At 34.4% G+C, this 14,844-nt stretch overlaps 1 protein-coding gene across 1 annotated transcript; it reads right to left on the bottom strand.

Moving 5' to 3' along the window:
* Window positions 1-7,453: 7,453 nt before the first annotated feature.
* Window positions 7,454-12,879, bottom strand: LOC131056739 (protein DMP2-like). The gene is made up of 3 exons (XM_059211424.1): window positions 12,693-12,879; window positions 10,029-10,181; window positions 7,454-7,782 (listed from the first exon to the last, which is right to left on the bottom strand). Exons 1-3 carry the CDS (start codon window positions 12,877-12,879, stop codon window positions 7,454-7,456), a joined length of 669 nt encoding a protein of 222 aa, XP_059067407.1.
* Between the last annotated feature and the right edge of the window lie 1,965 nt (window positions 12,880-14,844).

Raw genomic sequence — 14,844 nt, 5'->3', positions numbered from 1 at the left:
GAATAAGCATGAATTTTTCACCCCTCTAAAACAATAGAACTATTATTAAGAAGCATGAAAATTTCATCAAGACATATGGAAAGAGTAAATAATATGGGAAAAGTAGACCTCCACTACAACCATATAAGATGTGGTCACTTTTCCTTATAAATTCTCCACAAACTCAAATTTCTTATTATATTTTGGGCAATATGATAATTTGCTCAGTCCTTAGAAAAGCTAACAGAATTAAAGTAGTCACTAATTCACCCAAGACAATGGAAAAAGTTAGAGTAATGCTTGAAATGATGATAGCAAAATAATACTAAACAAGCAATCAATGCAAGATAAAACTCCAATCATCTTGCATTAGATTTTCTTTCATTTTTAAGTATAGATCTCAAAATAGAGGTTGCTCATCTAATATAAGAACAACCCATGCCCTGGTCCTCCTTAGTTAGCTCCAAATTTCATAGGAAGTTCTCAAATATTCTCAGAGAGTGGTCCTCTAGTTTGCAACTCAACCCAATTTCTCAGACCAAGGCATACATTACCCTAGTCGCACCAAATCAAGATCATTTTCTTATCAGAAGTGCACATCAAATCCTTATTCTCAGATCTGTACTTTCTATCTCAGTTTTTATAGTTTATCAGTCTATTAGTAATGCTATTATAGTTACTTTCATTCATCCCATTAGCATAGCATTGTATTCTCCTACATTTAGCATATTCCCTCTCATGATGGTATTTGGCACCAATAAATTGAGAAATTAGATACGAAGCTTCTTAAGTCTCCTTTACTTTTGGATGCTCCTTTACTTATGGATTTTAAGAAAAACTTGTAGGTTGTTGACTCTGTCCCTAAATCCCTTAATAAAAATAGTTTGTCAGCGGGACCTTCTATTGAAGGATGTGGAAATGTCTCTTCGCATAAATTGGTAGAAATAGGTCACAATAATCTTGAAAATAATCCATTGTGTTGCAGTTCTGGGAAACCAAATGATCACACTTGGGGTGGGGTCTCACTTCCATCTTTACGGAAGACATTTTCTAATAATAGGGGTATAGTGGATGGTAAACCCCCGATGAATGGAGTAGATCACCCATTGATGATAGATTGACCTAAGATGCCAAATAATCACACAAAGTGTAAGGATGACAATTTGTCTTCATGCACTCAAAAGGGGGTTTTGGATTCTTCAAAGAATTTGAATTTAGATAAAAATGCAGTGGTTGATATGGAAACTATTAAACAAGTACCTGCCATAGGTTTTCCTAATGATGCTTCTTTAGTTTAGAAAATTAAGAATTTGGTGTCTAATAATTCCCCTCTGAATGTTGAAATTAATATGGCTAATGAATCTTCCTTAGGGAATAGTAATCCATCAGAGGTTGTCCGTGTTATTATGCCAGATGAGAATCTGGTTCAGCAAGTACATGATATTTTTAACAATCATGCACATCAAATGGATGAGGGTATTACTGATAGAGTTGTTTGTTCAATTGAGAATGATTTGGGGGGTATAAACTTGACCCTTCCAATTTCTGCATCTGCTAATCCTTTTGCGGTTTTGGCTACAACAGAATTGGGTTTTGAAGATAATCCATTTATCCTGGCTTCTCCAAAGTCATGCAAGAGTTTACCAATTGTCCAATCAACTCTGATTTTTTCACCATTGGTGGTTTCTCCTAGGAGAGGTAGTCATCCAAATAATCTTAGGACTCAAATGGAAATTGATGCTGGAATTCAAAAGACTTTGTCCCTTTCTCCTACTGGTAGGCAAGGGAGGCATTCGGTCTCTCTTGGTAGGCCTAAGAAAACATGCCTAACTCCTGTAAGTGTAAAAAGAAAGAGTTGTAAAAGATTCATGACTAGTCCACCTATGACAAGATCAGGGGCTGTGAAACGTAATTTGCAAGGTTGCTTTGGGGAAAGCAAAAATTCTCCGATTAATGGGGAGAGGGGAGCTTCGGCCTCCCTTCGAGGACAATGAGAATTATTTCTTAGAATTTTAGGGGCTTAAATGCCCCTAACAAGAGATGCTTAATTAAGTCCCAAATGGACTAATTAAGTGTGATATTTTTATGTTGCAAGAAAAAAAGTTGTCAAAGGAGTCTGCTGATTTGGTTTTTCCATCTTGGAGAAGGTGGAATTTTCTTTCTTCTCTGGCTTGTGGTGCTTCAGGAGGTTTGGCACTGCTTTGGAATAATTATAATATTGAGGTACATTTAGTGGCATCTGCTACAAATTGGATGTTGGCTTTAGTTATAAGCAAGATTTCGAAGGTTAAATTCTGGCTTTTTAACATTTCTGCTCCATCAAGAATTCAAGGGAAGAGTAAGTTATGGGGTGAATTAAAGAGGATTTCTTCTCCCTTAAAACATGGTTCCTTTATTATCTTTGGGGGTGATTTTAATGCTATCATTGATTTAGATGAGAAAAGAGGAGGTTTTTTCCCTAATAAAAGGATTATGGATGACTTTGGGGATTTCATTTATGATATGAGCCTTTTTTATTGTAAGTCTCAGAATGGGGTTTTCACATGGACAAACATGAGAAGGGATTTTTCTCAGATTGCTAAGAGATTAGATTAGTTTTTGTTATCTGAGAATTGGATTGATTCAAATTTTGAATTCTTTTCCTCTATTCTAACGGTCTCAGGTTCTGATCATTTTCCAATTTCCCTTTCAATTATTGAGGATAGGGCTTCTTTTAAATCTCCATTTAAATTTGAGCCCATGTGGTCTAGGTATTCTTCCTTTTTGCCTCTACTTATGAAATGGTGGAATTCTGCTCCTTTTTGTTCTGGGTCCCGTATGTTTCAGATTGCTAAGAAGTTAAGTTATTTGAAATTGAATATTAGGGAATGGAATATCTTGCATTTTAAGAACATTTTTCAGGAGAAACAAAGGATTCAAGATATGATTGAGTGTTTTAATACTCATGTGCTTCAACATGGTATGGTGCCACAATTTTTTGATGAATTGAAGTCACTAAAATTATAGCTTGAGGAGGTGTTAGCTAGAGAGGAAATCTATTGGAGACAAAAATCTAGAGAGTTATGGCTTTCAGATGGTGACAGGAGCACAAAATTTTCCATTCTTCAACTAAGATTAAAAGATGTAAGAATAGGATATCTTGTGTTCAGTGTCAGAGGCAGTTAGGTTTTTTAAGTCATTATTATCTTTGGAAAATGGAAATCTCAGGAATGATATTATATCTAATATTCCTCCTTTAGTATCTTTGGAAGACAATAAGATGTTGATGTCTCCCTTTTCCTTAGAAGAAGTTAAGAATGTTGTCTTTGCCATGAATCTAGATAAAGCCCCAGGACCAGATGGTTTTACTCCTTTATTTTTTCAGAAATGTTGGGATTTTGTGGGAAATGATGTTTTATTGGCTCTCAAGGAATCTAGGAGAAATAGGTCCATTTTAAAAGAACTTAATACTACAATGATTGCAATTATTCCAAAAAAAGAGGATACTAAGACTTTTGCTAACTTCTGCCCCATTGCTTTATATAACACTTTGTATAAGATATTTACAAAGGCAATTTCCCTTAGGTTGGCAAAAATTCCACCTAGGAACATTTCATTGGAGCAAGGTTGTATTGTTCCTGGAAGGGAGACGATAGAGGGTGCAATTGTAGCGCATGAGGTGCTGCATTCTATTTCCACCCAAAGAACCCCGGCCATGACACTTAAACTAGACATGATGAAGGCTTATGATAGAGTGGAGTGGGGGCCTTTATGTGTTGTTCTTGAGAAGTTAGGTTTTTCCAAGGCCTAGGTCAAATGGATTCGTGCATGTATTTCTTCTGCAAGATTCTTGGTTTTAATTAATGGTTCTCCTTGGGGTTTTTTCACTTCCTCTAGGGGTATGAGACAGGGAGATCCCCTTTCTACCTTTTTGTTTATTCTCCTAGCCAAAACCTTTAGTTGGGCTATTACGGCTGCTAAAGTGGGGGGCTTTAGAAAGGTATAAGGATTCAAAATATTCCCCAAAGTATTTCTCATTGTCTCTTTGTAGATGATATTCAATTATTTGGACATGCTTCGTTAGTTGAGGCAAAAGTGATTAAAGGAATAATATAAAATTATGCATCGTTTTCTGGTTAGAAAGTGAATGGTGATAAATCAAAGATTTTTTCCTTAATACATCACAACTGGTTCAACATAGGTTGCAATCCTTTTGGGGATTTGAGACTAGAAATCTTCCATGTACTTACCTTGGGATTCCTTTCTTTGTTAAATAGGATAAGATTGGTTTTTGGGATAAGATTATTTCGGTCATTTCTAAAAGAATTCTCTCATGGAATCATAGATGGTTAACTTTGGTGGGTAAAATTATTCTCATCAAGTCTGTTTTAAATGTTGTTCCCATATATCTCATGTCTATTTTGAAGTCTCCAAAAGTAGCCATTGTTAGTTTACAGGATACTATTAGAGATTTTCTTTAGAACAGTAATAAAGATGGCAAGAAGAAACTCCCTTTAGTTGCATGGGTAAGGTATGTTTACCTAAGGAACTTAGGGGAATAGGAATTCGCAGTCTAGAGAATCAAAATTTAGCCTTAGGTGCTAAGTTGGTTTCGAAATTATATGACAAGCCTAGATCCTTATGGGCACAAATTATGTTTGCCAAATATTTAAATATTGGACCGAGAGAGTATATTTTTAAAGTCTCAAATTTGCCTTCAGGTTCTGCTATTTGGAATTTCCTTTGTAAATGTAGATCAGTTATTTTGCCTCATCTCTCATGGATTGTTCATAATGGTAGAAAGGTCAGATTCTGGGATGAAGTATGGAATGGACACCCACCTTTGGTGAGTATTAGGGATTGGTCTCCTCTAATCATTGTTCTTTCCTCCCTTTGGGGTGTTTTTGTAGCAGATTATTTTGAAATTGTGACTAGTGGACCCCTTAAGCTAGCTAGATGGAAGTCAATTGATTTCTTAGATGTTGATCAAAGCATGAAATTAGGGTTTGAAAAGATTTTGGGGGATAGAATTGTATTTCTTTCTGATTCTGAGGATGAACTTATTTGGACAAAGAATATTTCTAGTAAGTACACTATTAAAGATGGTTACAACTCTCTTATGGTCGGTAAAGATTTATCTTCTTGGGCTTATAAGTTGTTTTGGCATTTGTCTTGTCTTCCCAATGCTGGAGCCTTTGCTTGGTTGCCAGTTCAAGACAGAGTCCTTACAGGTATGAGACTAGACAGGCTTGGTATTACTGTTGTTTTCCCTTGTGTCCTTTGTAACAAAAATTTGGAATCTTCTTCACAGCTATTCCTACATTATGATTATGCTTATGAATGTTGGCAGTGGTTGTTTGAGAAGTTAAATATATCCTTTGTTATTGGTAAGGATCTTATTTCCCATTTTATATCTTGGCCCTTTATGTTTGCCTCATCTTTTTATGCATGCCTTTGGATCATATCTCCTTCTATTGTGATTTGGAATGTTTGGCTAGAGACAAACAACTGGATATTTGAAAAAACAAGGTCTCCTATGTCTGAGGTTCTATTAAAAATTGAGTCTTCAATCTCTGAGGTTGCTTTATCATTTATTTATAAGAATTTGGAAAATCTTACTTCTTTTTCGCACTGTGATAGTAGAGTTACTAGACTTTGGAAGCTACTATCAGTTTTACCCTCTCATGGTTCAATTTGAAAAAATGATGATGCAATAGGTAAGAGATGCTCTGCTAGATGGAAACCTCCTCTGCAGGGGCACTTTAAATTGAATTTTGATGGGGCCTCTCATGGTAACCCTGGGTCGGCTGGGGTAGGCATGGTAATTTATGATCACAATGCAAATTTTATTCGAGCTAAGTGTCATGTTATTGGTTTTAAAACTAACAATTATGCAAAATTTCATGCTTTGTCTTTTGGATTAGATATGGCAATCTCTTTGGGAATTAAGGACTTAATAATTGAAGGTGATTCTATGGTGATTATTCAATGTGTTATGAAAAAGAAATCGAATTGTTGGAATTTGCAGTATATACTTGATCCCATTTTACAAAAATTAGAATTGTTTGAATCTTTCTTGGTATCCTATTGTTACAGAGAAGTTAATAAGATTGTAGATTATTTGGCAAATTTAGCCATTGATAGCAATGCTAATCAGCGAGAGGTGGGTTTTGAGGAAATTCCTTCTAGGGTATGGGAAGGTTTGGAGCAATAGTCATATGATTTTCTTGAGTAACGTCAATGTAAAATTTTATGATTATAATTATTCACGCTTTCCCCTTTCATTTCAAGTATTCATGTTCGTTGTCTGGAGAAGAGTTCGAGGTCATGGTATTTGATATAATTTTGTTTTTCCAAAGGTTTTTTGATACTTTCTTTTTTGGCAGGAAGGTTTTTGGCTCATGGGATTTGGCACAAGGCTTTGGAAAATTTTGTCTTCTTCCATTGATAGCAGCTATGGAGTCTATATTTGAAAATTATCCAATGGGTTTTTTTGGCTAGTTGTTATATGGGCTCTATGCAAAATTGATATTATATGTGTTGTGACCGCATTTTGTATGTGGTTTTGGGTGGGGTGTATAAATTGATCCATTAGATACTATAGAAATTACTGAATGTTTAAAAAATCAAAGCAAGTAGAGAAGCAAGATTTCATTTTAAGAGGATAAACAAAGCTTTAAAATACAAAGAAACATAAGAAAAGAGGAAAATATGTAATAAGAAGTGGGGATATCGAACTCCATTTATTTCCCTATTAACTGAGGAGAAATAATCATTTTATCTTAATATGCAAAACAAGTTATCTGTAAGAAACCTATGTTTTCATAGCACGGATGAAAAAGAAGCCATAAACGAAGACAAAAGACTATTATAGCTAGTGTTTTATAATGTACTAGATTTGATTTTTTTTAGTAACCCCTTTAAAGGTTCATGGGATGGACACAGAAGAAACAATCAATTTTGATAGATGCAAAATAAAAAGTGCGATATAAAACCTCTATCTATTGTTCCACTAGTGCAGTTTCAATCTTTTGTTCTTTGACTTTTGGGAGATAAGATTGTTTTGTTGAGCTTACACCCACTCTAATTTGACATCTAGTAAAGATGTATAATATGCTATTTAGAAGTGTACAAATATGCTAGAAAATGAGTAACAATTAAACTAAAAATAAAGTAGTCACCAAGAGAGTTTTCAGAACAATTAGAATCAATAAAGCATCCAAACAAAATATGAACAAATTTTGCATTATATGAAAAATGTTTATAATCGTATCATGAGCAATAATTGATAGTATTGTAAAGATTATAAATAACGGTATCCCATTATATGACACTTTAACCACAAATACCCACCTTGTGGCTAGGAACATCTGCTTTGTAAACATCAACATGTAATCCCATTAGACACAAATAGTCTTTCATTTACTTACTAAGTCTAGAAATTTCTATACCGATCAATAATAGGACTAAATGAGAAACGGCTACAATTTGAGATTTAAGTGCTAGTACCAGTTGTAACAGGACTAGTGATTCCATTTAGTTTGGAAGGTACTAGACCAACTATCACACTACTTACACCAATCACAACAATGGGAACAACCTGCAACACCTTATTTATGTTGCTTTGAGCAGAGGGGTACAAACACTGAACAATATTTTGGTTTGTGAGAGCCATTACAGTGAATACCACAAGAGCCACAGCTGCATGCATCAAATCGTTCACTTTAAGCCTATAATCTGATTTTTTACCAAGCTTAACTTTATTACAAGTGGCTATGCCATTAATGGTGGAAATCCCACAGTGCACTTTACCCGTTGAGGCATCTGTGAAGGTATCAGTCAAAGATTGTTAGCCCAACAGAAAATAACAATCTAGAATCTCTGTTAGCATCAGATAGAAAAAAGAATGGAAAGAATGGCAATCTGAATATAATTTGTATTCCAATAAAAAAACTGTACATTCAAAATAAAATAAACAAGCATATATAAAGAGGAGGCAAAAACAGTTGTAAACTATTATACAAAATTGCCGGAATAGAAAAACCTAATAAATAAACTAATGAAAAATTAATCTAAATAAAACTAAACCCATGAAGAGAACTAAACCCGTGAAGAGATATTAACATCCCCCCCTTAAACTGAAGGGGTTAAGCTGAGCATTTCTCTGAACTTCTCAAACTTTTCTCTGCCCAAAGCCTTGGTAAGAATATCTGCTAGTTGATCTGCAATGGGGTAATATTTAAGGTATATGGTGCCATCTTCCACATAATGCAGAATCAAATGAAACTTTGTATTGATGTGCTTGGTGCGATAATGAAACACTAGTTTTTTAGCCATTTTGATAGTAGATTGATTGTCAATGAAGAGTGGAGTGGATGAAATTTGTAGATACATTAAATGCCCAGATGTAGATTTTCCATCTGTAGAATCACCTGCATAATCGAAATCAGAATATCCAACCAAAGAAAATTGGTTTGTCTTGCAGTATTTGAGCCCATAGTGTTGAGTACCTTGCAAATATCAAAGAATGCGCTTGGCAGCTAACCAATGAGTTTCTCTAGCTTGTTGCATAAACCTTGAAAGTACTCCAATAGCAAAAGAAATATTCGGACAGGTAGTTGTAGCATAAATCAAACTACCAACAAGTTTCCTATAGATAGTTGCATCAACCAATGTTGAAGGGTCATCTGAAGAGAGCTTAACATTTTGCTCCATAGGAGTACTAAGGGGTTTACAATCAGCCATGCCAAACTTATGCAAAAGTTCACCAATATATTTTTGTTGGGTTATAAAAATATAATGAGGTGTTTGAGTTACCTCAATACCCAAATAGTAATGAAGATGGCCCAAATCAGTCATATCAAAACCTTGCTTTAGTTGTTCTTTCACATTTTGAATATTATTCTCATCGAGACTAGTGATAAATAAGTCATCCACATAAACAATAAGATAGACAATAATCTTATCAAGTTTTTTAACAATAAGTGTGGCATCATCAAATTCAAAATACTAGAAATTCAACTTTAAGTGATACTTGGTAGGTTTTTCATGCCAAGCTCGAGGAGCTTGTTTCAAACCATATAATGATTTGACAAGCTTACATACCTGATGTTCTTTTCCATTGATTGCATACCCATCTGGTTGAGTCATATAAACTTATTCTTTGAGATCACCATTTAAGAATGTTGTTTTAACATCCATTTGGTGCATTTCCCACCCATATTGAGCTGCAAGGGCCAACAAAGCATGAATGGTGGTCCATTTTGCTGTAGGTGCAAAGGTTTCATCATAATCTATCCCCTCCTTTTGAGCATAACCTTTGGCAACAAGTCGAGCTTTGTGTTTGTCAAGTGTACCATCTACTTTATATTTATTCCTGAAAATCCACTTGCAGCCAATAGGTTTACAACCAAGTGGAGGATCAACCAACTGGCATGTGCCATTTTTCAAAAGAGCATCATACTCATCTTGCATAGCTTTCCTCCATACTTTAATATTTTTGGCTTCATTATAGGATGATGGTTCAGAGTCAATTATGAGATTGAGTTCACCAATGGCCTCCAAGTTATCTGCACTATTGGTTTGAGCTTGGAGCTTTTCTTTGTAAGAGCTTCTTGTACCCGTTTTACCTATTTCATCAAGTCTTAAATCTTTCAATGTTTGTTGGACTTGTTTTGCCCACTTATGAGAAGACTTTGGTTGCACAAAAGATGTGACCATTTCATTACTAGATGTTGTATTAGTGGTTAATAGTTCAGAGAGTTCAAGCTCATCATGATGGGCTTCTTCTTGGTCATTTATTGATGGAGCAACATGAATTAGATCACTTGGAGATATAGATTCTATATGTGGAATCTCACAAGAGTTTTCTATCAAAGGAGACAAATTTGTGATTGTATCAAGCTGTTTGAATTTACATTCATCATTTTCAGGAATGTTGGAGGTTTCAACAAATACAACATCACATGTAATAAAGAAAGTTTTGTTTACTTCATCATACAACCGATATGCTTTGGAAGATTCTGAATAACCAAGAAAAATACACTTAATACTGTGATGCTATAACTTACTTCTTTTGTCCTTGGGAATTAAAGCATAGCAAGTGGAACCAAAAATGCGAAGATGTCGAACAGAAGGAGGATATCCAAACCACACTTCATATGGAATAGACTGGTGTAATGCAGATGATGGAGATCTATTACGAAGATAAGCTGCAGTTCTTGCTGCTTCAGCCCAAAAATGTAATTTGATTCCTTTAAAATATAACATTGCATGAACCATATTCATGATAGTTCTATTCATTCGTTCAACAACGCTGTTTTGTTGAGGAGTACTTGGAAAAGTAAGATGATGTTGGATCCCATTTTGACGTACATAGTCCTCAAAAACTAGAGAAGTAAATTCTCCACCATTATCTGTTCGAAGAGTACCAATTTGAGATTGAGCTTGTTTTTCAATCATAACACGAAACCTTTTAAAAATTTCAAAAGCTTCTGATTTTTGCTGCAAGAAATAAATCCAAGTCATGCAACTATAATCATCAATAAACAACATAAAATACTTAGATCCTCCCATAGAATTTACTGGTAAAGGCCCACATAAATTAGAATGAATAAGTTGCAATTTTCTTTGTGCTCTCCAAGTGGAGCGAGAAAAAGAATTTCTATGTTGCTTGGCAAGAATACATGCTTCACATTTTTCAATTGTTTTAGGCAAAATAGGTAAGCCATCAACACCATGCTTTTGCAAGATATGAATGTTATCATAACCAATATTCCCAAGTCTTGCATGCCATAAAAGAATAGGAGATAGACTACCTTCTTCAGTAAGATATGCAAAAATTTTAGAAAAAGAAGTGCCATTTAGTTTTAATAATCTCCCATCCTCACATCTAGTGAATACAATTTGATTATTTGATTGTTTTCTAACAACAACTCGCCCGTCTTTTAACAGAATAGAGTAGCCTTGTTGTCGAATCAATACTAGTGATAACAAATTACGTTGCATTTGAGGAATAAACAATACATCACGAAGCACAAAGTCTGGAAGATTAGGCAACTTAAATCGAATAGTTCCTTTTCCAATAGGTTTGAGACTTGATTTATCAGCTAAATAAATTGGACCACATGCACTTTCATGAAATTCCTCAAAGTAATCATGGCGAAATGTCATATGTTGTGTGGCTCTAGTATATAAGATCCAAGAATAATACCATGAGGAATTAGATGCAAAGTCAAAAACAGAAAGAACATATTGATCACCATCACTATCACAAGCAAATTGGGTTGCTCCTGGAATTTTATCATCTGAATGTTTATCATCATTATAAACTTTTGTTTTATCTTTTTGCTTAAAAGTATTTTCTTTAAAACTTTCTATCTTATCCCATGACAACTTGCATTCATGTGCTTCATGACTTCCTTTTCTACCACATCTTTTACAATTTAAATGTTGCCTATCATTTTGATTATCATTTTTCCTCCATTGACCTCTACCTTTGCCTCTATCATTATAACCTCCTCTTGAAGAGCTCTTATTTAGAGGTTTTTCTTGGTGAGTAAAACAAACATTTTCATTAGTATTATCTATTTTCCTTCCAAAAGCTTTTTCACGTTCAGCCAACTTTTTAACCAATAAATCAAAAGCAATGGTTTTCAATTGGTTACTTGCTTGAAGGGACTCTAGATAAGTAGAATGTGTTGGAAGGAGTGCCTTAATAAAAGCAGTGAGATAAATATCAACTTTCCCACCAGCAGCATTAACATCTTGTTTTATGGCTCTAATTTCAGAAGCCAAACTCATAACATCACCATTTTTAATTCATGATTGAACAATTTTAATTGTAACTGAATAAATTCTAATTCTGAATGAGAATCAAATAAATTTTTTCAAATTGTCAAGGGCTTCCCAAGCAAATATGCATCCCTATATATGACGATATACATCTCCATTAACTGAAGCTCTTATCAAAGCCAAGGCTTTTGAATTTTTACAATTCCAAATTTCTTTTTCTTTAACATCTACTGGTTCTGTAGGTTGGGTATCTCCATCACATATTTTATACCATAAATCATTAAAAATTAATGTATTTTCCACTTTTCTATGCCATTCCACCCAAGTATCTTTTCCGGTTAATATTTCCCCAATCAATGAAACAATGGACTGCATTGTAAATTGAAAATAAATGTATATAGAATTTGTAGAGTTTGCAAATTTATAGGATTGCTCAAAATCTCTTGCCAAACTTTACCAAATATAACAAGATATAAAATTCTTGTACAAATAAATAAATTGATTTCACCTGAATCAATTTTTGTTTCCATATTTTGATTCTGTGGAAAGCTGCAATCTTCAAATGCTTCACATAAAAATATACTCCAAGCTCCAAAGCTCTGATACCATTGTTAGCCCAGCAGAAAATAACAATCTGGAATCTCTGTTAGCAACAGACAGAAAAAAGAATGGAAAGAATGGCAATCTAAATATAATTTGTATTCCAATAAAAAAACTATACATTCAAAATAAAATAAGCAAGCAGATATAAAGAGGAGGCAAAAACAGTTGTAAAATGTTATACAAAATTGCGGGAACAGAAAAACCTAATAAATAAACTAATGAAAAATTAATCTAAATAAAACTAAACCCATGAAGAGATATTAACAAAGATAAAACAAAGCATAAGATTCCAAGAATTCCAAAAACAACTCCTACCAAAATGTGATTGGATGTCCCACATTCTCCATTATTGTTGATTAGATTCGAAAGAGCCTGCAACACAAATAGAATTCCAGTGGGCAACGCCTTTGAAAGTTTAGATGCTATTGACAATATATAATTCCCCTCCTTTGAAGTGGTTTTTGTTGTAGAAGAAGTAAGTAGAAGTTCTTCATTTTCCTTGGCCTTGCCCTGAGATTGACCCATTTTCTCTTTTCCTGATATCTTGAAACTTCAATTCAACAATTTGGAAATTGTGATGAAGTTGCATTAGATTTGGATATGGATGGCTAATTATTAATGATCCAAGTTGCCAAATTTGACTGGTCCTCTTAAAAAATAGTTTACTTATATTAAAATAATATAGCCTGCAATTCTTATCAATAAAAAAAACTGTCAAATTCCATCTTAGCGCTAATCTGGCTTTGAAATGTCATTTTTAACTTCCTTAGGAGGCAGTACAGAATGGGAGACATTCAAGGACAGTTAGGATTTTTCCAGATGGTTATCTTCCTTGAAGGACAGTTATGGGTTCCTTTCCTAGACAAAACTGTGAATTTTTCTGTAGATCTAGCTTTTGTATTTAACTAGATTTTAAGTTTAGAATAAGAAATTTACAAAAGTCTGGATAATCTTATCATGGGTGAAAAAGAAATCCATAAATTACATGAAGGCTAATGCTGTATCTGCTCGAAATTTTTTTAGGGCTATTCAATTGGCGTATAGGATAACGAGTGGATTTAAAATGTTAAAAAATTACTGCCAAAGCTCCATCATGGAGGAGAGAAGATAAGAGAAAGGAATTTATAAATGAAAGTGGATTACTTTTTTAAAGAAGAAGTGACATCTATAATAAGATATTTGTGAGCATTTCTATATTTTATGTTCTTGGTTTTAGTTTTATATAGATTTTAGAGATGTGATTTTATATAGTTTATTTGTTCTGATTAAACTAAGCAAACATTTTAAAAGGATCTTGATCTTTCTACAAAAGTAGAGAAGATAGGCATTAAGCATAATAGGACACATAAAATATAAAGATGGACTGAAGTACATCAAAATCTTACAATCAACCATCCCAAAGTTAGGGTGTTTGAAGCCAATATGAGCTAATGATTTTTGCTTCATCCTAGAACAAGGATCCAACAATTCAATACTTCTTTTTTGGCAATGATTGTTGGCAACAACTTTAGCCAATCGAGGGACTGTTAAAGAGGGATGCATAGTTGTATCTTCCATAGGAGCGTTTCCCTTATTATCATTCTTTTGCATAACTTCAATGGAAGGAGAACATTCCTCAACAACAATAGGCAAAACCTATTTTTATGTCCGAATGGATTGTTGTTTCTTGACACTGAGGTAGCTGACTATGGCATGGCCCAATTTACAACACTATTAACAACTGATAGTAGAGTCTTCAAAATCCATTTGATCAAGCCAAACACCTAAGTTGGAAGATAAAGTGACTTGAGAAGGGAGCACTTTGTCCTTTTCCACAAGCACACAAAAACGAGCAGATAATAAGCATTTATTGAGTTTAGTAATCTGATTAGTAGCAAAGTGTTGCCCAAAGGTATTGACAATAAGCATCAAAAAATATTTGTCCCAAAATCCAAAGGTAGACTCGAAAAACAAACCCAGATAGGGAACTTGAAGGAGGTATCACTCAAAGGGTTGAAACCCATAGACAAATTTAAAAGAAAAAGCGTATTAAACCCCACTAACCAAGGACCCTCCCAAAGAACCCTAGAGAAATCTTCAAAAGAGGAAAAGAAAAATAAGAAAAAAATATTTAGCATAGAGAAAACCTCTCCCCGACCCTTAGGTTTCCAAATCCAAAACACCCATCTTCGAACAACATCAATGTTGCCCCGATTACTGCAAAATCTCCCAACCGATGAGTTCTAAACTTATGCAATTGTCTTAACCAAGAGAGAATCATGGATAATTTTTTTCTCTTCCACCATGGCATGAGCAGGGGAGGCAATTCCAAGTCCAAGAAGACCCTTAGAACCATTCACCAAACTATCAAGCACATTAGATGCAAAATCCTCAAGAGCTTGAATAGGAGTAGTAGTAAGGGATGAGGCTTCCACACAAGGCACAAAGGGACTACTAGGCATGGGATGCAAAGAAGCATCAGACCCATTCCACAAAGAAGTCTCAAGCACA

This window comes from Cryptomeria japonica, chromosome 9, assembly GCF_030272615.1.
Source record: "Cryptomeria japonica chromosome 9, Sugi_1.0, whole genome shotgun sequence".
Classification (NCBI taxonomy): Eukaryota; Viridiplantae; Streptophyta; class Pinopsida; order Cupressales; family Cupressaceae; genus Cryptomeria; species Cryptomeria japonica.
This window is presented reverse-complemented; position numbering and strand designations above follow the sequence as displayed.